Below are 25,362 nucleotides of genomic sequence, written 5' to 3'. Positions count from 1 at the left end.
ACTTTGGTTGTCGCTTTGTAGTGTGTCACAGGCTCACAGCTAAGGTCAGGCTCGGCTCACAAGGTCTCCTCTCCACTCGAGTCTCCAAACGCCAAGGCTTTGGAGTTGGAGTTGGGGTTGGGGTTGGAGTTGACACTTGAGAGCATGGCCATGTTTAGTTACTCCCAACTCCCAACTTTGACACTATGCAAAAAGAAGATTCCCCATCACATCAAACTTGCGGTACATGCATGGAGTACTAAATGTAGATGAAATTAAAAACTAATTGCACAGTTTTGTTGTACTTTGCGAGACGAATCTTTTGAGCCTAATTAGTCAATATTTGGACAATAATTCACAAATACAAACGAAACGCTACAGTGTGCTACAGTGCTGTAACAGTAATTTGGCACCTCCCAAATTCCCCAACTAAACACGGCCATGTTTGAAGAGGAGGCTGCCGAATGTTTAGGTACGGTTGTTGCCTTCTGCTCTGTGCTCGTAGCTCTTCAATGCGATGGGTTCATTGGGCTTCCAAATTCTCAAAATTGGTACAAACGACAGTTTTGTCAGGACAAAAACGACAATTTGAAGTGGCGTGTTCTGAATGTATTTCGGCTTCAAAAGTCCAACCATAAGTTTTGGAATGCATTGCACTACGTACCATGTTTTGAGTCAGACGTCCTCGCGGGTTGGACTAGGTTTTGAGTAATTCCCACCGAACACCAGTTTTTAGGCTTTTAGCCCAAATCCTCTCGCAGTATTGCATCACTTTTACACCTTACCAAGCAAGAGGGGCCTTTGGTTGCCACATGTGTGCACCACCATGGGCCAAGCCATATTGACTAGTTCGACAGTTATATAGTTTATACATTTTGCTTTTGTTTTTGTTTGGGATAACATTTTTGGATGAAATATCATGACACTTGCCCAAATAAATGAAAACTAAAAATTTGGTTAATAGGTGGAACATAGTCCTATTATACCTCTTCTTTTATGTATTTGAAGGTTTTAAGATGGTTAAACTTTTGCGAGAGAGTTTAAGACCCACTTGATCATCTAGAAATATCGTCATGTTCAAGTGGTAAGTAAATACTAAACCTTTTATATAAATGCCTCATTGTACTCCCTCCGTCCCGTCCCAAATTATAGGTCGTTTTGGCTTTTTTAGATTCATAGACTTTGTTATACACTTAGATATACACTATGTCTAGATGCATAATAATATCTATGTATCTAGAAAAGTCAAAACGACCTATAATTTGAAACGGAGGGAGTAACTTTTTATGTATAAACCACGGCACTTTACCAAATCGAAAGTTGAAATTTGGTTACGTGGCAGTATACGCATTGTAGTTGGTTACATAAACGAAGGTTGAAGGTTGACTAAGGGTCTGTTTGTTTCCCACCTTCTAAAATTTTAGCTCCTAAAAAATTTTAGTCAGTATTTAGTCCATGGTCTAAAGACTGTTTGGTTCCACCTCCTAAAACTGACTAAAAGCAATAAATGTTGTGGCAAAATAACCCTTCTACCCTCCCCCATGCCCCTGCCCAAGTCTGACGCCAAAATTGCCCTGGACTGCTGGCGCCATTTTGCAACTGGGCTATTGGCGCCACAACCTGCAACCAGGGCTACCGTCCAGGCGGCAAAAAATTTTCGTTGCTGTCGCCATGACACTGAGGTAGCTCCAGGTGGCAAATTTTTTTTTAGCCACATGTTTATTCCATTCTGTAAAAAAAGTACACACAAATGTACATACACTCATCCATACAACAATTCAACAAATATAGCCTTCATGGATCTCATTTTGTTAAGCATATTTTTTGAAGAATCTACTTCAAACGGATTCAAAAACGGATATGTGGTTTAGAAGATATCACATTTTTTCGAATAGAATCAAAAAAAGATTTCATCCATGCATGCTTTCTGGTAGTTGGGTTGACCTGTGAGGTGGTGTCATGTGGTCGGTTGTGTCCATTTAATTTTGCGGATTGGCAGGAAAATGTGGGGAGGGTCCTGCAGGCGTGCGCTGGCGCGTGGACCGCAGAGTTAGAGAGGGTCTGTGCACTCGTTGCACAAAATGCAACTGGCCTATCACACGAGTTGCAACTGGTCTACCATCAAAGTTGCAATTTGTGTACGACTGAAGTTGCAATTGGCTGACGGTTTGAGTTGCAACTGGTATACAAACGGAGTTGCAACCAGCCTTCCCAGGCAGTCGCAACTAGCCTACTTAACTGGATTTCAACTGGCCCATCACACGAGTCGCAACTGGTCTACCACCAGAGTTGCAATTTGTGTACGACGGAAGTTGCAATCGGCTGACAGTCTGAGTTGCAACTGGTATACAAACGGAGTTGCAACCAGCCGTCCAGAGCAACTGGTATACAAACGGAGTTGCAACAGTAACTTTTTCGTAGGATTTTTTTTTAAGATTGGTCTCAAATGTACATACACTCATCCATACAACAATTCAACACATCAATAAAATCAATAGCATTGCAATGTCACACGATTGAAAAATAAATGGCAACAACACTACCATACCATATCAAAAACAACATTTCCCTACCATATCAGAGACAACATATCAGAGAGAGTGTTTTAGAGAAAGTGTAGGCATTTACCTGAGAGAGTGTTTCTGAGGGCATGTCGTGTTCTTCGTCACCGGCATCAACATCCACTAGATTGTGATAGCCGTGGCCTGCAGAGAAAGTTTCACCACATTCTTCTCCAAATTTCGGCCACCACGGCTGCCACCTCTCCCTCCAAGCAAACATTTGCCTCGTCCTCATCCAAAGCCAACTTTACCTCCAGGCAAACCTTTGCCTCGACCACACCCCCCACCGGTGGCTGCTTGCACCCTCACTCCAGGAGCCCGAGGAGGGAGTGGCTGCTCCAAACCGGCGTCAGCACCCTGTAGAAACTCTTGGTAGGACTCAATATTGGGGAAGAAATCCGCTTGTGAGCTGAGATCCAAATGCTCCATGTGCTGCTGGGGAGCGGACAGGGAGGGGGCCACCGGCGAAACGAACGGGCCAAAGTCGTCTTCGTCTGCATCAGGCGGGGATCTGCGGAAGCTACATGCACCGGAGGAGGATCCTTGAGATAGGAAGTTCTTGTAATTGTACTTGTCCATGGGCAGGGTGTTGTGCTTCTGCGCGCAGGAGCGAATGAGGCGCGGCTGGGTTGGGAGAGGGGATGGCCGGTGGCGAACAATCCACCTGCGCACAAAACTAGATCAGCAAGAGGAAGGAAGAATACTAGATCGAGAATAGGAAAGGGAAGAAACTCACCCCGCAGGCCTGGGGGTTCGTCGCGGACTGGATGACAACGGACGCTTCGAGTAGGAGGATGAGGACCAGGACGAGGAGGTCCCGGTGGGTGGCGGCGCAGGATCCGGCGGGGGAGCTCCCGGGCGGCGGTTCTTGGCCACGTAAGCCAGCGTCGATGGGCGGATCTAACGGCGGTCGGGTTGGGGGGAAGCGCAGGGAACATCGAGGGAAGAGTGCGGGGGTCTGCAGCCCGAGGGAGGTTTGGACTAGGGGCCGGCGGGGCCCGGGAGGGGGGAGGGTACGGGACAACATTTTCTTTGGCCCTCGGACAACCGGCGAAGTTGAGGATCTAGGGGCGGCGGGGTTGAGGGAGGCGGGGTTGGGGGCGGCGGGGTTGAGGGTGGACGGGTCTGGCGCGCGGGGGAGAGTGCGGTCGGGACGTGGGTGCGGGGGTAGGGGCCGTCCAGGATACGTTTTAGTCGGTTTTAGGGGGGTGGAGGGTCTAAAAGTTTTGGACCTCCTAAAAGTTTTTAGTCACTTTTTAGGAGGAGTGTTTGGCTCTTTAGTCACATTTTAGTCACTTTTTAGGAGCTAAAATTTAAAATTTAAGGAGGATGGAAACAAATAGGCCTTAAAATATTGCAACGAACTTTTAAGACCATCTTGATTATTGTTTCGAAATATTTTTTTCTTCTTCTTCTCGAGCACGCGAGAATTGCACGTCATGGTGTTAAGCAGAAGCCCACAAAGATCTCTGCTGGCTGGTGTCCTTGGGAGTGAGCGATCTGACCAAGGGAGATGGAATTGGAACCTGCTCATCCTGGTCCACGAGCTATATCGTAATCTCTCTTCTAACCACTACTACTAATCACCACCATCAATTTTTCTTTAAAAAATATTCCCCAGCAGTAGCCTAGTACAGTTCACGGCGCAGTAGCCCAGTAGCCCTTGTCTGTGTGTTTGACCTACATGGGCTTTTGCGTAGAGCAGCAGCTGAGCTCGGTGTCCTAGCTTTGTTGTTGGCTTGCGCTCGCTCACAAGTCCGTGTCCGCCATGCAGCAATCTCTTTTCTCTAATCCTTGCTAGCTCGTTACCTGTCGTCTCGGAATGGCCGCAGTCGCAGCTCCCGGCCGGAGACAGCCACCATAGACAGAGAGAGAGATTCTTCAGCCTCGAGGTCTGGAGATGGCGTGATCGACCGTCTGGTTGCAAGCGTTGAAGAAGCTGGGAGATCGAAGAGCAAGAAGGGAGCGAGAGGCGTTGAATTGAACGAGACCGGTAATTTTGTTTTGTTTATACTGGCACCGCACACCATGCATGTGGCGGTAATTCAGTAGTTTTAGTTTAGTACCCCCGATGAAGTGGCCTCGGTGGTCTGACCAGTATGGTGATTGGGGGTTAAAAATAAACATGGTGACAGCATCTGTTTTTGTTCCTGCTAATCCAAGGTCAGTGAAAAGCGAGATGCCTTTCCCTGATACGTCATGGTCTCATGGAGGCTGCTGCAGTATAGTATGCTGGTGAGTTGTTGACCATCCATGAACAACGACAGCATGTTTTAAGGTCGCGCCTTTTAGAGTAACAGTAACTGGATGCAGGCCGGATTAGCGCTGTGGATAGCTGTCAGTCATTTTGCGAGCTTGTGTGTGACGTAGTGATTTTTGGATTTTGCGTGTCAACGACGGATTGCATGGAAGTATATAGAAAGATAAATGAAATATCAGGAGCAGAAGGTTCATGTTGTTCTGGACGCAAGCGTAGTTCGTTGGTATAATACATCCGGCAGTTCCAGTGCATCCATGCTCTAGATCGCATCAACGTTCAAAGTGAAAAGATCATCTTAGACTCCTAATTCGATTTTAGTCATTAATGAAAATATGATCATTACAATTAACGTGTATTTTAGTGGCAATTTTAAATTAGTACAATGATAGACTTTCATGGTATTATTGACCCCATCATTTGACTTGTAAAGGATATGCGCGAATATTGAAGATAAAGTTAGTTCACTTGACAGTTGACACTACGTAGCTTCGTTGAAACCCGGAGAAGTGAAGAAGCAAAATCAAAACTCAAAGAAATTGAATGGGATGAGTTTTACAGTTTTAAATTGCGCCTGACTGCACCGAATGAATCGGTGAAAGGGGTTTCCATCTGTTGATAGTCCTGGATGAACACATTGTCACCAGATTGATCCGGTGTAAACAGTGACAATGACCGTATCAGTCGGTGATCATTGTCTTTGCTCAGCATCGGCTTTGTATGAATTATGGGCCACGACCTATGCTCCGGTATGAACAGTAGTTTTACACCGAATGAGTCGGGAATCATCGGCTCGACTCAGCATGGGCTCTCAGATGGTTTCAATATCACACCGTATGTGACGGTATCAATAGTAAAAGGAGTCAGCGGACAAGTCGGTGACTGTAAAAATTGGCCACTGTCTAATCCGTTGTGCACAGTACTGATGCACAGCATTAGTTGGTGCTACTGATTTTTGTAGCATACGAAGGCAACAACTAGTTTATTGGTTTGGTCTATAAATACTTGTTGAGCTTGTCCAACTAAGCTCTCTTTCCATTAAGTGAACTGCATAGTAATATTTAGAGGTAGAGCAAAGAGAAGCACTTGAAGTGATTTGCAGTTTTTTAATTCAAGATTAAGGACATCATTAATGCTTGGAGAGTAGTGTGCACCCACCCATCTCTTTGGGTTATGCAGTTCCAGTGAGGTTCTTTGCTCGCTACTCTTGGTGATCGGTATCACCTAAATGGTTTAGTGGTGTGTTTCTCGATCAGCTCTTAAGGAGGAGCCTTGTGAGAAGCTCCAAAAAGGTCATGCACGGTTTGGAATTTGGTAATTGTTGATACTCGTTATTGACACATTTTTACCCCTATTTATTTTCGATAATGGAATGAATTTAATACCTAAACTATTAATCATACCTAATAAACATGCTATTTTCACATATGCAATTTATTTTGGAGGATATTCTATTTTCGCAGGAAATTGGACTAAATGGAGCATGATTGGATAAAGTCCTGAATGAGCAACGACCTAGAGAAAGACGAAGGCCAACAAACCTAAAAAAAAAAAGGACCTAGACCGATCAGCCTATGGAGGCCTAGGTCGATTGGCCTAAGGTCCTCGGGAGCCCAATGATGCTCATTCTTGGCGAGCAATCCTTCAACATTGCTTAAGGGCTAAGTTTGAAAAGATAAGGCAATAGAAGTTCGGATCAAAAGAGGATCAAGCGAAGAATTGGAAAGACATCAAGAGACATCCTTATCCCAAAGCTATCGATATGCCAGGCTCACATGCAAGTGAAAAGAAGAATCCAGAGCACCTGAGATTACTTGGGGATGAAGTAGGGCGTGACACGAGGAAAGGAAGGCCTAGGCCGATTGGCCTGGACCCCCCTGGGCCGATCGGCCTAGGGTGTTTCCTCGCTCCCTCGCCTTCCAATTTAAGCCACGGGTCCTCCAGACTATAAATATCCCGATTCTCCATCGAGCATCGCATCTAAGTCGAGGCATTCAAGGTGAAGCAGCAGAGAAGCAGAAGGAGCTTGAGGAACACCACTTCAGAGAGCTGAGTGCCGTGCAGTTGTTTATGGGTTAGCGTAGCTAAGCCCTAGCCAGCATGGGAACCTTGCGAGGAAGATCCACATCGGAATTTTGGAGCTAGGATCATCAGATTAAGGTAGGATCACAATGGAGATCTGGTGATGTACAATCATTCATGGTTAAGTAATAGATGTGTTCTTGTTCTTAGCGATCTAAATATTTTCTTTTATGGTTTTATGCTCTATCGGGTTTACTTGCTTTCCAATCTATGATCGATGGTAGATTGCTTAGGATGTTTATGTGGTCATAGTGACCGAATTTGCATGTCTGATCTACTGATGAGTATGACATGTTTCTATGATCCTGCCCTTAGATTACCTATGCTGATAGAGAGGATCGTGAGAGGGGTCTTTCTTGTGTAAGATCGTTTTCGAGAGCCAGACCGGAGGTGTATATTTAAAGATGCTTGTTGCTAAGATCATATCTGTGTTTCTTTGCTACCCTTGCTCAATGCATAGTCTAGGTTGCTCTATATTAGTTAACTCTGCTCTATCTGTTATCTGTCTGTACATGCTAGATTAGATCTGAATCACTCATCAACATAAGTTTCATACTAACAATAATAGTTATAATAGATCTTTTATTATATTATAAGTTCCACGGATCGGTAAACCTTAGGGAAGTACTCTGAGGGAAGAGTTACAACTGATCCGTGCGCTTGCGGTTCACAAATTGGCATACTAACAACCGTCAACAGCAATACGGATTAAAGAATGGATTATTACTAGTAAGCACTTATCCTTACACGGATCAAGGCGGAGCCATACCCTTCCGCTAGTGTTCCAATGAGTATTAGGGGAGAGTGCCGACTCTTCACTTGTCCCCGATGGTGAACATGTTTTGAAAATTTTATACAAACAAATTCTTGCATAAATTTTGAGGAAAGTTTACAAAATTGAAAAGTAGATACACGGTGGAAGCTGCCAACCAAGGTAAGGCCCCATTTGGTTCCATGGACTAAAGTTTAGTCCCTGTCACATCGAATGTTTAGATACTAATTAGGAGTATTAAATATAGACTAATTACAAAACCAATTGCACGGATGGAGGCTAATTTTCGTCTCCCGAATTAGCCTCCATATGTGTAATTAATTTTATAATTAGCTTACGTTTAGTCCTCCTAATTAGCATCCAAAGATTTGATGTGACAAAGACTAAACTTTAGCTCAAGGATCCAAACACCCCCTAAGTCTTCATCATTCTCAAGGATCTGCTAGCTCATAGGGGTAGGGGTTGTGTGCGTATATTCGTAAGGTTGATTGTGCGTGGGTTTGTGAGGGTCTACGTTAAAAAAAACTCCTAAAAATAAAAAAAGAAAATAAGAGCCGGACAACATTCCTTACTATGCCACATCCTGGAAATACCAAGTTACCAACAAGAAGCAGTGTTCAAAATAGCAGGCTATAGCGGAGCTATAACGGCATTATAGCGGTTTTTTGACAACTGCAGCTACAATATTATTATACTAAATAGCGGGCTATAGTGGTGAGAAGAGCTTTCCACTAAATATCATAACCCAGAGCGAGCAGGCTGGTCAAATGTTGCAGTGATTTTCCACTAGAAACTTGTCCTGCTCCAAACGAACCCCGGCGCCCGGGCGCCACCGTGCTGCTCAGCCCCCGCACCATCATGTGGACTACCGCTAGCGTGTAATTGCTCCCTTGGTGCGCAGTGCTTGGGCTATTGACCTGCAAGTAGGGGTGGATGTTCGGTTAGACCGAACCGAACTGATCGTTTCTTCGATCTATTCTAAATTTTGGTTATCCAAAAATAGAGACTAATCGGTCATCAAAATTTATGAAGACCGACGATTTCGGGTTCGGTTACTTCGAGACCGAACCTGAAGTAACCGAGCAGAGAATCGATAGAATCCAAAGGGGAAATCGCCATGATTCATTCAAAGCCAAATTTTTTTTACAGATTTGAACACTACTGAAAAACTCAGCATTCATCCCGAGGCTCAGTACCGGTTGCATTTTGACCCGGTACTATTGTGTGCATTAGTACCGGGCCTAACGGCTAGTCCCCAAGGAGCCCCCCGTGAGCCCCTTTAGTACCGGGTGGAGGCTTCACCCGGTACTGAGCCTCGGGATGAATGCTGAGTTTTTCAGTAGTGTTCAAATCTGTAAAAAAAATTTGGCTTTGAATTTAGTACCGGGTAAAGCCTCCACCCGGTGCTAAAGGGGTACCTCCCCTCACACGTCAGCCTCCTTCTCTCTCTCACCCCACGCTCACTCGGCCCCCTCCCTACACTTATCCGCTCATCCCCCTCATCAGCCTCTCACCCGTGCCTCTCTCTCTTCTTCTCCCCGCAGAATCCCCTCTCTCTCCCTAGCTGAATCCCCTCCCTCTCTTCCCCACACAGATCCTATCGCCACCCCTCCCGTCGTTGCCCCTCTCCTCCCCCTCCACTCGCCCCTCACCTCTTACATGTGGTGAGGAGTGGCGGCGGGGAAAGGAGAGGCAGAGGCAAGAAGGGAGGGCGCGACGAGGCGGCGGAGCGTCGGCAGGGCGTGGCGGAGCAAGGAGCGACGGCGGGGCAAGGAGCGGCAGAGCTCCGATGGGAGGGCGCGACGGTGGAGCGTCGGCAGGCGTGGCGGAGCAAGGAGCGCGTGGATCTTGGAGTAGCAGCCACCTCTCCCTCAGATCCGGCAGCAGCGACAACCGGCAGGCTAAGGAGCAGCGGCGATGGCTGAGCAGCGTAAGTACACCGCCTCCCTCCCTCCCTCCCTCTCTGGTGCAGGGCTCAGGTGCTGTGCGGCTGGGGCTCCGGTGCTCGGGTGGATGGCGGCGGGGTGCAGCCGGGGCTCCGGTGCTCGGGTGGATGACGGCGAGGTTCGGCCGGAGCTCCGGTCGCCGGATTTCTTTTTTTTTAATACCCCTTTAGTACCGGTTATTTGACCCGGTACTAAAGGTCCCCCTTAGTACTGAAATAGCAATACCAGTTGCACAATCGGTACTAAAGGGACGTTTGGACCCGGTACTGAAGACGCTTTCCCTAGCAGTGGAAGCACAACGAGAGGAAAAATCAAGCCATATGCGAGCTCGGATCTTGCCGTCGTCGTCAATCCATCTAGGGACTACTCCTCCGTGGCTCCGCCTTCTACGATGGCCTTCTTGTCCTTGGTGCTGCCTCGCGAGGTGGAGGAGATGTCACTGGCCACCGGCTCGGGAGAAGAACCGCCGGCCTGCCGCCATGCAGGCACCGCTAGGGAAGCATACGATGGGCGGGCGAGAGGAGGTGCAGGCTGCATGCAGGAGGGAGAGGGGGGCTGCCGAGCTGCTGGCCTGCTGCGGCGCTAGGAAGGTCGGGGAGCGAAGATGCCGCTGGGGGTGGGGTGAGGCGGCCGGGGAAAGGAGATGGCCGGGTGCAGCTGATGGGGTAGGGGCTGACGGGCTGAGGCCCAGGGGTGTTGAGTGGCTGTTATATGTTAGAGTTCAGATAGATTGTTGGGCTTGGGCCTAATTTTTTAATGGGCCAAATATACGCTTGGTTTATTCGGGTTTTTCGATTAACCGATGTTGCAGACCGAAATAACCGTTATTAATTCGGTTAGTCAGTAGTTAAGACCGAATTAAGGACCGAATAATTCGGTTCGGATGATTCGAGTTCGGTCTCGATCATTTTGGTTCGGTTGGACTTTCCGGGCTCAGCATGATCGAAGGGAAGCAACTGCGACCCGGCCGTCGAAGGCGTCAAGAAGGTGAGTGCGCTTTACTTCCATTCTCGTACAGGAGATGCTCTGATCGGAGCCATGGCTGGCGACATGTACGACATGCCATGGAAGTACGGAACGCGTGCCCACGACCTATTTGTGATAATGTTCCCCAGAGGTTTTACGAGCGGAAGACCGGAGTGCTAGACGCCGATCTGGTGTGAGTGTGACTATAGGAAATTGTAGCGTTGCTGCAGGGAACTGCACCTGCGTCTTGGCCTCGGCACTTGGTAATTCCATCGCTGGTCACTAAAGTCTGAAGACAGAACTCGTTTTTTTTTTCTCTGAGACGAGGTACAAGTTGTAGTTCCTTATTTGGCTACTATATAATTTATGAGGGCATCCAACCGTCCAAGTTTTGTTCTTTTGGTAGACCTCACCATCCTAAGTCGTCGCCCACTCACACCCATCTCTTTTCAAGAGAAGTCCTATCTATGTGAGCAATGTGTTTCAACCATTGAAACACCACAAGAGTGAAAGTCTGCTACAGATCTGCAATCTAGCAAAGCTGCGCCAATAAAATTTCTGCAATCCAAACCCTGCATGCTCTCTGATCTACATGGAGAAACGATTGATTCGTTTAGAAAAACAAACGATTGGCTAATAAAGTCATTAGACTATCGCAAACGGCTTTTTAACCGGGAAGATATATTATGGAGGGAGTGGTCATCCTACGTGAAACTATCCATGAATTGCGTAGGAAAAAATAGAATGGGATTATACTCAAACTAGATTTTGAGAAAGCCTATTATAATAAGGTTAATTGGACATTCATACAACAGGCTTTAAGAACGAAGGGGTTTTCTTCGATCGTGGTGCAATTGAATTGAGACTATAGTGAGTGGGGAAGTGTGGGGGGTTAAAGTGAACGATGACATTTGACATTTCTTTCAAACGAAAAAAGGTTTGAGGCAGGAAGACCCTTTATCACCGGTCTTGTTTAATTTGGTGCCAGATATGTTAGCAATTCTCATTTCAAGAGCTAGAGATAATAATCAAATTAGGGGCATAGTGCCTCATCTGGTAGATGGAGGATTATCAATTCTCCAGTACGCGGATGATACGCGGATGATACGATTCTCTTTATGGAAAATGATCTAAAGCAGGTCAAAAACTTGAACTAGTACAATGTACCTTTGAAAAGCTCTCAGGACTTAAGATTAATTTTCATAAGAGTGAGTTGTTATGCTTTGGGGAGGCAAAAGATATTGTGGGAGACTATGTGCAGATTTTTGGCTGCAAGGAAGGATCTCTCCCTTTTAAATATCTTGGAATCCTAATGAACCACTATAAAATCTCAAATAAGGATTGGAGCATGATTGAAGAAATTTTCAGAAAAAATTAGGAAGCTGGAAGAGCAAACTCCTATCAGTAGGAGGAAGGTTAGTGCTAATAAACTCTGTTCTCTCAAGCTTACCAATGTTTATGAAGTCCTTTTTTAGAATACCTAAAGGTGTTCTTAAAAGATTGGACTACTACAGATCTAGATTCTTTTGACAGTATGATGAGCATAAGAAAAAATACAGAGTAGCTAAGTGGAGCATCTTTTGTGTACCAAATAATGTGGGCGGTCTAGGTATCACTAATTTGGAAGTTCAAAATAGATGCTTGCTAAGTAAGTGGCTATTTAAACAAGGAGGGAATGTGGCAAAGCTTGCTAAAAATAAAATATTTAACTAATAAGACACTAACTCAAGTGTCAAAGAAGCCGGGTGATTCACAGTTTTGGGCCAGCCTTATAGAAATCAAGGATCAATTCCTATCAATGGGCAAGTTTGAAGTACATAATAGGAATCAAACTAGATTTTGGGAAGATTTATGGGCTGGAAATGAAACTTTGATGAAAAGATTCCCATCCTTGTATTATATAGATACAAAGAAAAATGAAACAGTAGCCAAAGTTTGTAGCATCGTCCCTCTGAATGCATCATTTAGATGGGCTTTGATCGGGGACAAACTAATTAAATGGCTAAAGCTGGTGGCTGAGTTGGCAGAATATAATCTAAATGAACAGAAAGATGTTTTTCTTTGGAAGCTGAATAAAAACAAAGAGTTCACAGTGAAATCAATATACAAAGAGATAATGCAACACGAAGGAACACCATCTTTGTGTGCATCCTGAAAAATAAAAGTACCACTCAAGATCAAGGTGTTCATGTGGTTTTTGAAAAAAGAGTTATCCTGACAAAGGATAATCTTGCTAAAAGAAGATGGCAAGGAAGTACCAAGTGTTGTTTTTTAACTCTGAGGAGACTGTACAACACTTATTTTTCGACTGTCATATGGCAGGGTTTATTTGGAATGCTGTGTATCTCTCGTTTAGAATTCAACTGCCTACTAGTGTGTCCAATTTGTTGTGGTCTTGGCTTAGAGGTTTTTCCTGGCAGATTAGAAAACAAATTCTTATAGGTGCTTCAGCTCTTTGCTGGGCAATTTGGTTGAATAGAAATGAGGTGGTGTTCAAAGGAACCATCCCTAATTTGTTTTTTGCAGGTAATTTTCAGGGGGACTTTCTGGACAAGAACCTGGTTGATGCTATCTAAAAGGAGGAGAAAATTGCTCTGAAGGAGACTGTTGCAAGTTGGAAGCTACAGTCTTGGATTTGGATTTCTTCAACAAGTATGGATGGAATTTCAGGAGTAGACTTCAAGCCTACTCAGCCTCAGTATGTCTTTGAATTTCGCCCATAAGGGATTTTGCTGTAATCACGATCTAAGTATTGCTTGGCTGTAAACATTCACTTGTGAACGATTGAGGCTGGATTTGTTATCCTTAATCTACAAAAACTATTGGGCATTGCACGGGACTCAGCAGCTGATCAGATCTCGAGGTATCTACCATCTGTTCAACCAGAATATGCTCTTTATTCGTTTTTGCTCTATTTTTTTTTCGAGAATATGCAGGAGAGCTGTGTATCTTTGTATTAAGAAGAAACAAAAGTTTAGTGTTACATTGCGGGCCATACGGGCACACGCACACGGTTTGACACTTGATAGCAATTATAAAAGAACGAAAACAACCGAAAACAGGACAAGTAGCTAGCAAGTAAGGAGCTAACTAGGGCCTAGCACTCCTACTGCTGCCGGCCATCCTAAGGTAGTAAGGTGCTTGGCGCCGGCACAGGTCCATAGCTGGGCTTCTTCTACGATCTCCTGGACCAATCGTGCAGCTGGTTTCGCTGAGTGTCTGTTAAACACTCTGTCATTTCGTTATTTCCAGATTTTCCAAGAGATAAGCATGAAGGCAGACTCTATTCCTTCATGCTTATCTCTTGGCACAAAAACATTGGACCCTGAATTCATACAAGTCGGGATAGAAATCGTGAACAAATGTGGTGGTGTGCCGCTCGCTGTTAAAGTTCTTGCAGGTGTTCTCCATGGAATAAAAGGAATAGAAGAATGGCAATCAATAAGAGATAGTAATTTATTGAATGTTGAGGATAAGGAACATAGAGTATTTGCGTGCTTATGGTTGAGTTATTTTCATTTACACCATCACCTAAAGCTTTGTTTTATACATTGCTCTATATTTCCAAGAGGCTATGTAATCAACAGGCGTCATTTGATTTCCTAATGGATAGCTCATGGTTTCGTCCCAACAAACCAAACTCAACAACCAGAAGACGTTGGAATTGGTTACTTTGATTCGCTTATGAAAGTCGGTTTTCTTCAAGATCGAGAAGAATCGTATAAAACTGGAGATGTAACACGCAAAATGCATGACCTTGTTCATGATCTAGCTAGACAAATATTAAAGGATGAATTAATATTGGGGATGGCAAGTATCAATCAAATAAAGATGTGCAGATATTTATCTTTGACTTCATGGCCTCGGGGAGTTGACAGAAAACTATTTGACAAGGTCCGTGCATGCTCTCTTTGTTTCTGGCCGTCACCTCGCATTTCATGATACAATGAACAAGCAGTTTTGCGTCCGAACTATTATATTGAAGTATATCAGTGTTGATTCACTGCGTCTGTTTGTATCCAAGGTTGGCTGTGAGGCACTACCAGAAGCTCTCTCAAATTGTTGGAACTTGCAGGCAATTCATGTAATAAATTGCACAAGACTTACAATTTTACCCGAGTCTATTGGTAAGCTTAAGAAGCTTAGAACTCTAGAACTAAATGATACTTGGAACGTCAGGAGTTTACCTCAGTCTATTGGCGATTGTGATAATCCACATAGCTTATATCTAGAATGGTGTGGAATTGAAGATATGCCAAATTCCATTGGAAAAATGGAAAATTTAAGGGTCCTTGGTATTATTGCCTGCATAAATTTGCATTCACTACCTGAATCTGTTGGGAAGCTTTGTAACTTACTTTTTTTTCGAAACGAATCGGGTAGGAGAGCTACTAATTATATTAAAAAGAAGAAGTTCCAGACTGGATAGTTACAAAACACCAAGAGGTGCAAAGAAGATGGAAAAACTTATTAAATACACTTTAGTAAGAGAAAGTATTAACAACGTGCTAGGATAGCGGAGAGCTGGTTTGCCCCGGCCATGATCCATATCGCGGCCTCTTCTTTAAGTCTTGCCAAAATCATACTGATTGTAGATTCCTTTCTCTCAAAAATTCTCAAATTTCTCTCCTTCCACACTGTCCATGAGATGAGCATGATCAGAGAACGCATGCCTTTCCTTGAGCAGCAATTTGCTACGGCCCTCGATGTCCACCGTTGATGCAGTGTTTCCACCTATTCCCAGAGCATCGGTTGGATTGCCGGACAAGATATCCAATTCGCCACCATGTCCCATAGTCTATGGGTTACCCTGCATTGAACGAATAGATGCATTGCCAACTCATGTGTATTGCGGCATAGCGGGCAGTTGAATTGATTCGGCCATCCCTGTTTCTGCAATTTGTCTGCCGTCCAGAGCCGGTTTTGAATCGCGAGCTAGGAGAAGATCTTGCAGCTTCTAGGAGCCCACACTTTTCATATTAGCATGTCAAAATTGGTGTACGCCGAACCAATGAACTGTGCATTGTATGCGGATTTGACGGAGTAGATGCCGTCGGCGCTGAGTTTCCATTTGATGTCGTCTCCTACCCCGGGCTGAAGTACCACTTGTTGGACAGTTTTCCATAGGATAACAAATTCCTGGAAGTGTTGCGCGGAAAAATCTTTGTGCCGAAGGTTGATGTTCTTAATCTAGTTTCTATTGTATAAGGCTTCCCGCAGACACATATTCTTTTTCCTGGAGACCAAATAAATGTGGGGCGCTACGTCTCTCGGTCATTGCCCCTGCGCCCATCTACCATCTACTGTTCCAGAATGAAGTCCTCGCTTCATCGCCTCGCCTATATCGATGGTGGTGCATGCGGCGAAAAGCTTTTTATCCGTATTGTTACAGGGAACTTCGAATCCTACCCAGAGCTTATGCTCCGCTTTCCACTCTTGCCATAACCATCTTAGCCTTAGCTTTGGAACTTACGGGCTATCACGATAATTGCTTACCGCTGTCTCCAGCACCTTCCTCGCTGCATCACTTTGTTAAGTTATTTGGAATATGTTGACCTTAGAGGATGCTGGCAACTGGTAGAATTGCCTGAAGCTATAGGGAACTTAAAAAACCTTAAAGTTTTGAATCTAAAGAAATGCAATAAGTTGTGTGGCCTGCCCGCTGGTTCTGGGAAACTAACTCGTTTGCAGCTGTTGGGACTGGTTGTTATAGGAAACAGTACTAAGCATGCAAGGATCTCTGAGCTCGAGAACATTGAAAAGTTAAATGGTGAATTGAAAATTAAAAACATTAAACATGTGGAAGATCTAGGTGATGCAGAAAAAGGTTCGTTTGAAGGAAAAGAATGGCATACGGAAATTGTCATTGGATTGGTATGCAAAGGGTGAGGTTCAAGCTAGTGATATGGTAGAAGAGAATTTTGTTGCAGTGAGGACAAAAGAAGAGTTATTATTAGATATGGTAAAGGACCTAAATTTACTCAGTGGTCTCGAACCCCCATCAGAAAGCAGTTGCCACATTGGATGATGAAGCAAAATGGTTCTTGTGACCTGTCTGATATTCATATGCTAAAGCCAAGGAGCCCACCTAAGTTCCCCCATCTGACCAATTTAGTGTTGAAAAACTTACCAAACTTGGAGCATCTGCGGGAACTTGTGGATAAATGTTAAGCTGAGAGGAATGCCTAAGTTGGCAGAGTTGCTTACTACCACAAGAGGCTTAGCAAATGGGGAGGAAGGAGTGGAAGTGCAACATTGTTTCCCTTGCCTTCACGACCTAGTAATAAGCGACTGCCCGGAATCGATTGTGAAGCCTTACTTTCCGCTGTCTTTGCAGAGTTTAACATTGGAAGGAAGCAATGAGCAACTGCTTTCTTCAGGATGCTTCTTCCATCCGCACCATGCATCTCATGCTCCTGGCAATAAGGCTTCGCCTTCCTTGTGTATTGCAGATGTGAAGCCTCGTCACATCACGCGACTAAAACTTGGACGAATGACGGAATCATCATCTGGCTGGGAGATGCTGCAGCACCTCACGGGGCTTCATGACTTGGAAATCACCGGGTGCAAAGACCTGAAGCAATTGCCTGAGAGCATGAGCCTCCGTAGACTAGAGCTGAAACACTGCGATAATCTTTGCATGCTGCCAGAGTGGCTTGGGGAACTCCAATCTTTACAGTCTTTGGACATCATAAATCTCCGAGCAATGTCCGCCTTGCCTGAACCAATGCAGCGCCTCACATCCCTCCGATCCCTCTTCATATTTGTATGCGATGCCCTCCGCCAGCTGCCTGAGCAACTCGGGGAACTCTGCTCCCTTGCTGACCTTGTAATAGTGGACGTACCTGCCCTGACTCACCTTCCTGAGAGTATGCGGCGCCTCACATCACTTCGATATCTCAACTTGGCTAGTTGTGGCGCATTGACCCAGCTTCCAGAGTCACTAGGCGAACTCTCTGCCCTTCTAAGACTCGGGATCCAGAGCTGTTCCGGCCTTACATCCTTGCCCCGCTTCATTGGACGCCTTACTGCTCCAGAGGAATTGACTATAAACAAATGTCCAGAGCTGGTTAGGCGTTGCAGGGAAGGAGTTGGGGAGGATTGGCACCTTATCTCCCACGTTCCGGAATTGAGGCTACTGGACTAGAGGCTCCAGCTCCAGGATCTGCACATCATATTCTAAAGCAAACGAGCATGCCAAGGTGAGACATTTCTGTTTCTCTCAGGCACGGGCAATCTTTTTGGAGCAATACGCATACATTTTCTTCGCATCCGAAAATGCTCATTATGACAACTATTGGTACAAGATTATGTGTCATCTTCTTTTTTCTAGGGGAAAAATCGTATTACATGCCGTATCATATCACTGCTATTTATTCTGAAGGTTCACAAGATGTACGCTTCTCATTTTTCTTCTCCTGGTCCCTTTTTGTCCTTACTAATGTTCGTCACACTCATTCTCTGTGAGGCCTCTGGAATCTAACTGTTTCTGCTTTTAGAATCTGCAGTGATCACGTATGCACCACTTACGGGAAATATAATTGCTACCAGAGCTTAAAAACTTTTAAATCTTGTGCCCGCTCTCAAGCTTGGAGTTGATACTACGGTACATTTCTTTTCCCTGAAGAATGTCAAGGCTATCAGTTGGGGTGGCATGCGTTGGAAGCCCAAGGAAAAGTGCTCAGGAGAGGTTCGTTTCAAAAAAGTGTTCAGGAGAGGATATCATAGTTGTTGGAGCATACTGGGGCGATGGAGCTTTGGTAGTAAGAAGACGGCGAGATCCAGGAAAAGATTCAGAGGAGAGGGGATGTTTTTTCTTTTCACGATATTTCTGTGTCTGAAGCCTGAAGCGGTTTCGGTTTATCTGTCCGTGGATGTTAGCTGGTACCGTTTCCGGTTTTGGTCTCCATGCGTGAGGCAGAGGTGCTGTGCTTGAAATCATGGTACTGGCCTGCTGATGGTTTCTGCCTGTGGCTGATCCACTTGATCTTAACCGGCCTTGTAATAAAATTGTTATGTGACAGCATGTGATCACTTCTCTGTCTGAACATACCAGTAATATGTTTTTAGTGCTGTAGTGTCAGGCAATCTGGTCGTCGTTGCTCCTGAGTCCTGATATCAGCCCGTCGATTGCTCTTCCTGCCTTGCTGGTGATCTGGGCCAAGACCCGGTGCAAGCCCGGGCTACCAGCTAGCTAGTGTGCCCAACCAGTGTACACGACGATGCAACCTAGTCTGGGCCGCTAGGTCCAGCTGCTGCGACCACTGAGGTGTGAGGAACCCGTGTCCAGGAACAGGATCGTCGAGCACCTCATCATGCATCCACTTAATTATTTTTGCACAAGCATATTTTTTATTAAGGATAAAATCCGGCCGGTAGATATATACGGCCAAAGGATAGTTGTTAGATTCTCATCCTCAACAATGAGAAGCTTAAAAACACAAGAAAGAAAACTCTAAAACAGCGAAAAAAGTAGGACACTAAACTTCATCCTTCTTCTTCGTCCATACTTCTAACTTGCATTATCTTTATGTAGTGCCAATCCATCACATCTTTCATCTGCTTAGAAACTTGATGCCAAACTTGGAATACTTGTCTTCTATTACTCGTACAACGGACTCCGCCTTAAGGTAATGAATGTCAGGTCAAAAGGACTTCCAAGGTGACGCCTTCAAGAAGAACACAATGTCGAAGACACTGTCATCGCCCATCTAGCGAGATGGAGTAAGGTTTTCACCTAGAAACCGTTGACTTTGCATAAAGCATCACAACAAACACTTCAAGGGAGGGAAATGACGCCTAACTATGCTGTCATTGCTGACACTGACACAACAGTCACGTAAAGCTTTCGCCCGTAGCCCCTTCACGACCATATCATCACCACAATAAGAAATCTGTCGACCTCTCACCATACAATACAAAGGTATCAAGAACTTGCCGGGTACGCGGCCATATCCCAAGGAAGGGCCGCCATACCCACAACCACCGGATGGCGGCAGGCAGCCCCTCGTGAGGATGAAGATCACAGCAGGCACAATAGTGATGACGTCCGCCGCACCGCGACTACACCCGGCGACAAAGAATGGGTCGGGTCCTCCGGATCTGGTCGGAGAGGAGGCTAATCGCCGCCGCCGGCCATGCATCGTCAATGCACATATACATAACATGGTATCGCCGTTCATTTTTATCAAGTTTTTTTCGGTCGACGTTCTAATGACTCAGAGTGACTATAACTTGCATCCCCCAGTTCCGGAGCTTAACTTGTTTTTTGAAACACTGCGCTTAGCATTTTTGTGTAAGGCGCTCCCGTCCCCTCCCGTGAATGGAATTTGATGAGTGACGTTGTGAAAAGAGGCAGTGAGTTTACGGAAGTATAGTGTGTGTCGAACAGACGAATAGCACCAGCTCTTGGCCCTTTCAGATCTCTTGGGATCGCTACACTTTGGTCTCTAGCGCATGCCCGCATCCGCAAATGCTCCACGAGGCTAGCTAGCTAGACAAGCGGCCGGGCTCTCCGATTGAGGCGGTGGTTGCAGGGCTTGCAGCAGCAACAACACGCTGACGAGCCTGCTGATCGAGCTGACCGGCCGCCAGTGCTAGCTCTAGCTGCTTGCCGGTAGCATTCCTTTGTCCACACATCCCCTGCCCGACGCGTTGCTCTCTCACTGCTACGCGCACCGGCCGGCCGGGCCGGCCGCCGTGGCCGCGACCGCGCAGCGCAGCGGCATCGTCGGCCGTACGTACCAGCCTCTGGATGGACGCCGGCGCCGATGCCGATGCATGCACGCCGCTGTCGCCGTCGCCCCGGCCGCTACGCACCGATCGGACAGGCCGCCGCGTGCCGACGATCTATCGCAGCGCGGTTGTCCTGGCGCTAGCTGCTGCCTCCTGCCTGCCGCGCGCCGGCCGGCGTGCTCGTCGTCGTCGCAGCCGCGTGCGTGGCGTGGCGTGGCGTCCGTCCACGGCGCGGTCATTCGTGCCTCGTCCCCGATTGGCGGCTTGCGCTTGGAACTGCACCGCCGCGCCCCTGCCCCTGCATATGCCTGTCTCTGTGCGTCTCCTAGCGCCCAGCCACATACTATACGCGAGGGATTTTGCTTGCTCTCTGCTGCCGCCTGCCCCGGCCGACCGCGCGCGTACGTACGTACAGGTACAGCGGATCCATGCATCCTCGTTCTTCCGGCGCGGGTTCCGTCGTCATCCCTTGTGCTGTTGTGCAGCGCATGCGAGTCAGCACATGCATGCCATGCACCCGTCAGTCCATGAACTGATCGATCGGATGATGTGATACATGCATGCATTGCGTTGCGTTTTATGCATGGCTGCACACGCCTCTGTATGCTTGCTCGTGTACGTACGTTCTCTCGGCCCGGCCGTACGTACGTACGTGTGCAGTGTGTTATCAGAAGAAATTCCGTAATTCCTTGATTATCCTAATCACAAGGTTATTAGCACTGACCTTGGTTACAGTGTGTTGGGGCATGCGTGACACGTCGCTTTCGATCGAGCTCCCAGCAGCGCTACTAGCAGCCACCAGCAGCTAGGCAGGCAGGCCTCCTCCTCAGCCGTCAGCTACGAGGTGCTAGCAAGATGATGGCGAACTGGCGATAGGTAGTACTAGTGACCTGCCGAAGCAGCAGCACAGCGGGTGCCGGCCTGGGCCGGATGACCACGGAACAGTAGTAGTGTGAGGGAGGGAGCGAGCCCAGCCTTCTGGACTCTTCTCTTGGTTTGTCCCCGGCCGGACACGCTGACACATGCAAACGAATCGAGCCGGGTCAGGAATTGTCCAAACATTTCACCTTCATGTACAGTATGGTCCATGGATGACACGCAGGCAGGCAGGGATCGTCAGGAATTCGTCTGCTGCCATCTGCGAGCCTAGAGAAAGCTACGTAACCTTTGCGGGCACTGGCCGGACGGCCACACCCCTGTCGTCGAGCCGTCCCTCTCCGCCTCGCGGCTCGCTCGACAACCACTGCGGCACACCGCCATCGTCCACCCACCACCGCCATCCACTTGCTGGTAGCTAACCGCCGCGGGGCGGCGGCGCTATATATATACACACACACAAGCTGGCAGCAGCAACCTCTCGACCTCACCGGCAGCGGCAGGGAAGCAAGCGCAAGGGAAGCATCGAGCGACTGTACAGCAAATCCGATCGGTTCGTCGTCGGCACATGGAGGCGCCGCTGCACCAGTCCCCCGTGCCACTGCCGCTCCCGCCGCCGCAGGAGGAGGCGGTGATCGGCGCCGCGCTGCTGCGGCAGGCGGAGGCGGCGCGCGCGATGATGGCGGCCGCCGCCGCCGCCCAGCACCACCAGCAGCAGCAGCCGCCGGCGGCGGCGGCGATGGGGCGGGAGCAGTGCCCGCGGTGCGCGTCGCGGGACACCAAGTTCTGCTACTACAACAACTACAACACGGCGCAGCCGCGGCACTTCTGCCGCGCCTGCCGCCGCTACTGGACGCTGGGCGGGTCCATCCGCAACGTCCCCGTCGGGGGATCCACGCGCAAGCGCCCGCGCCCCGCGCGACCCACCCGCGCCCTCGCCGCCGCCACCGCAACGACCACGCCGGCCTCCAGCGCTCCCTTCGACACCAGCTCCTCCTCCTCCCCTGTGGCGCCGGCGGCGGCCCTGCAGGGTGGCCTCCTCGGCTCGCTGCTGCTGGGCTCGGCCTCGGCGTCGACGCTGCTCGCGCTCGGCGCGGCGCCGCTGCTCGAGGGCCGGCTCGGCTTCGGCCCCGGCCTTGGTCAGCCAGCGCTGCTAGCCGGCGCCAACGCCGCCGCCGGCGACCTGTCCAGGCTGGACTTCGGCGGCGCGGGGCCGCTGCTGTGGCCCGCCGCGGCGACGGTCCTGGAGGGCGACCGCGCGTTCCCGCTCCCCCCGCCCGCCGCTGCGCTGTGGCAGAAGGAGCTCGCCGCGGCGGCGCCGCCGCCGGTGGAGGCCGGCGGGTTGCACCACGGCGGCTCCCCGCACCTGCTCCTGTGACGCGTATACATTTCATGGGCCGTAGAACGCTAGTAGCTAGCTTGTCGCGCATGCATGCATGACGGCATCGATCGATCGACGAGAGCTCTCTTGTCACTGTTGTGGCAGCGTAGGCTGCTCGTACGCGTGTGCGCGGTGATTCGTGAAATTTCTTGATCGCGTGGGTTATGCGTGGCGTGACGTTAGCACGTATAACAACGTACGGAGTACAAGCGATAAGGATTGTGGAGTCGGTAGGGGGTTGCCTTATTCTGTTTTTTTACTCGAAAATGCTGAGAAATTATATATTCAGTTATTCATGAAAAAAATCACTCTTTATATATACTTGCTTATATGTAGTTATGCTGATTACATGGTTGGCAGCCGGGTCATCTGGTTGGGCTGAGTTCCTAAATTTTTTTTCCCAAAACGAGATATTGGGGACTATGCTAAAAAAAATTTCCCCTAAAATCATATGAACCCGCAGCAGAACGTTAAAAACTATCCCAATAATTTAAAAAGTCACGTTATCATAATTGAGCCCATTTGCTTGACCTGCCCACCTTCTAGCCCATGACACCAGGTACCCTCCTTCCTCTCTCGGAGCACTCCAGGTACTTGGTCAGCACAACCTCACCTGCCGGCGCCGCTTTCCTGCTGCCATCTTTATGCCCGAGCCCGCTGTCGAGACTTCTCGTGCTACATCATGTATCAGATCATGTGTCCATTCATCACTATCTAAAATTGAGATACTGCAACTGCACTTGTTATCTCCCCTTCATGAGATCTGAAGAAAAGAAATTGAGAAGGGGCAAAAAAAAATTGAGAGGACGATGAAGATCAGCAGCGGTACGAGGCCATAGCTAGATGCCGGCCGCGTGCTCCAGGGTGCTCTGCATCATGTAGCTGCACTGTGGCATACACGCCCCCAATCTGCACGAGCAAGGACGAACAATTACCACAAAATTCGCGTATCCAGCAATTAGAAATGCTTACAGGGAATCACTAGATGTCTAGATCGACTATTTAGATTTAGGGAGAAGGGAACGGGTTGGAATCACGCACCAGTACCATTGGGAGGCTCAGGTGGCCGTCTATCGAGGCGCAGCAGCAGGATGGTGAACGGGCAGAGGAGTAGCTCAGCGGCGAGTGCCCGTAGGAACATGTCCCTCTCGAAGGCCACCACCGCTTGCGCGTAGGGGTAGCCGCCGCCGACAGCGTAGCGCGCGACGACCAGGGCGATGCTGCCCACGAACATCAGCGACCGCCGCATTCACCTCCGCGGTCGCGGGCCTCCTCAGCACCGGCGCCGGCGGGGGCGAGGCCCTCGCCACCGCCTCGATGTCCGACATGGCAGCGTGAACCCCGTGCTCCAGCCTCCAAAAGATTCCTTGGTGCTGTTGAAGATCTGAGAAGGTCCGGCTGCTTGGGTGCTGCCCGGGAAAAAACGGGCGAGCGAAAGAGGTCGGGGGCGGATCGGGGGAGACGGTCCGCCGCGAATATATGCGGGCCATATGGTGTTTTTTTCGCGTCGCTAATATTTTGGGAAGTTTTAGGTTGACTGTTGGAGTTTTTTTTTTCTCTTTTTTTCCCTAAAGAAGATATTGGGATAAGATTAGCAGTTTTTTGGAGTTGCTCTAAGAGATTGCTAGTAAAAGTATATGCAATAAGCTATTTTCTCGTACGGCAAAGGATATGCTTACATGTATCGTAATTTTTTTTTCCTGCCGCATGTTGGTTAGATAGATATATCAATGTGCTGGTTACGTAGCGATACGCTCAGCTGGTAAGATTTCTTGTGGTGGAACCTACTCACTAGGATTCGAATTCTCAACTCGGTATTAGTGCTCGCATTTTTCTGGATTTATTCTAGGATTTAACCGACATTATAATTTTAGTTGTAGATGATGTGCCCGTCGATAGCGAGGCTCCAATGGTGACTTTGTCAATCTCGATGATTTGCTGGCTTAGTTTTTCGGATATGCTCATAGGTACGTGAGTGTCTGCATTTGTACTGTGTGATTCGAAGAAAAAGGCCGGTTACGAAGATTGTGCCAACTCGTTGGCTTAAAAAAGTTTTTGTATTTTTTCGTGAGGGAAAAAAAGTTTTCGTTTGGGGGAGTGCCTACCTATCACCCGGATGATTTCCTATATCAATCACTTTTTAAACCAATCCAATAGTGACACGTCGATACAGAACACAAAAAAAGAATCCGAGTGATATAACAATTTTTGTCACCCACAAAAGCTAGAAACTTTCGTAACAAAAAACTGAGTGAGGAGCAGCTCAGAAAATCACTCAGAACAACTTGAATACCCCCGTGCTTGTCGTGCTGTGCTGTTTGTGCGAGATCCATCGAGCGATAAACTGAGCCCACAGTTCACGTCTCTTTCTTCACGCCGTGTGACTCTTTAAAAAATTGGATCAATATTGATCATACAATAAAATTGCAGTTCACATGTTCAAATAAAGAAGCCATCTACCATCAAATGTAAAGGAACCAGAACCATACAGACCACAGACCCACACTAATGCACGTTGCCCCTCAAACATGATTGAAAACATAATTAATACAAAACTAAGACCTGACTGCTTTAGAGTCGAGATCCATTTGCAGTTTCAATTGCAGCCTTGACTTGTATAAAAAAAAGGGAAGAAACTGAATAATGAAGATCTGAATTATTTAACAAGAAAGGCAATGGTTTTGCAGCTACAACAGATAAAAAACAGCAATATAATGAAGCACGTAAAAAAAATAACTAAAAGACTGATTCAAAATTGTCTTGCACTCAAAATGAATATGACTAAAACTGAATCAACGTTAACTGAA

General features: G+C 47.5%; 1 protein-coding gene and 1 pseudogene across 1 annotated transcript; both read left to right on the top strand.

The window, feature by feature from the left end:
• Positions 1-9,568: 9,568 nt before the first annotated feature.
• LOC101785771 lies at positions 9,569-17,710 on the top strand (annotated as a pseudogene).
• A 3,785-nt stretch (positions 17,711-21,495) lies between these two features.
• Positions 21,496-22,876, top strand: LOC101785367 (dof zinc finger protein DOF3.1-like). Its single transcript, XM_004964100.2, has one exon. It carries the CDS (start codon positions 21,743-21,745, stop codon positions 22,550-22,552), a length of 810 nt encoding a protein of 269 aa, XP_004964157.2. The 5' UTR covers positions 21,496-21,742; the 3' UTR covers positions 22,553-22,876.
• Positions 22,877-25,362: the final 2,486 nt, after the last annotated feature.

The sequence above is a fragment of the Setaria italica genome, chromosome III (assembly GCF_000263155.2).
Source record: "Setaria italica strain Yugu1 chromosome III, Setaria_italica_v2.0, whole genome shotgun sequence".
NCBI classification, from domain to species: domain Eukaryota; kingdom Viridiplantae; phylum Streptophyta; class Magnoliopsida; order Poales; family Poaceae; genus Setaria; species Setaria italica.
Note: the sequence above shows the minus strand (reverse complement) of the source record. Positions and strands in the feature narration are given on the sequence as shown.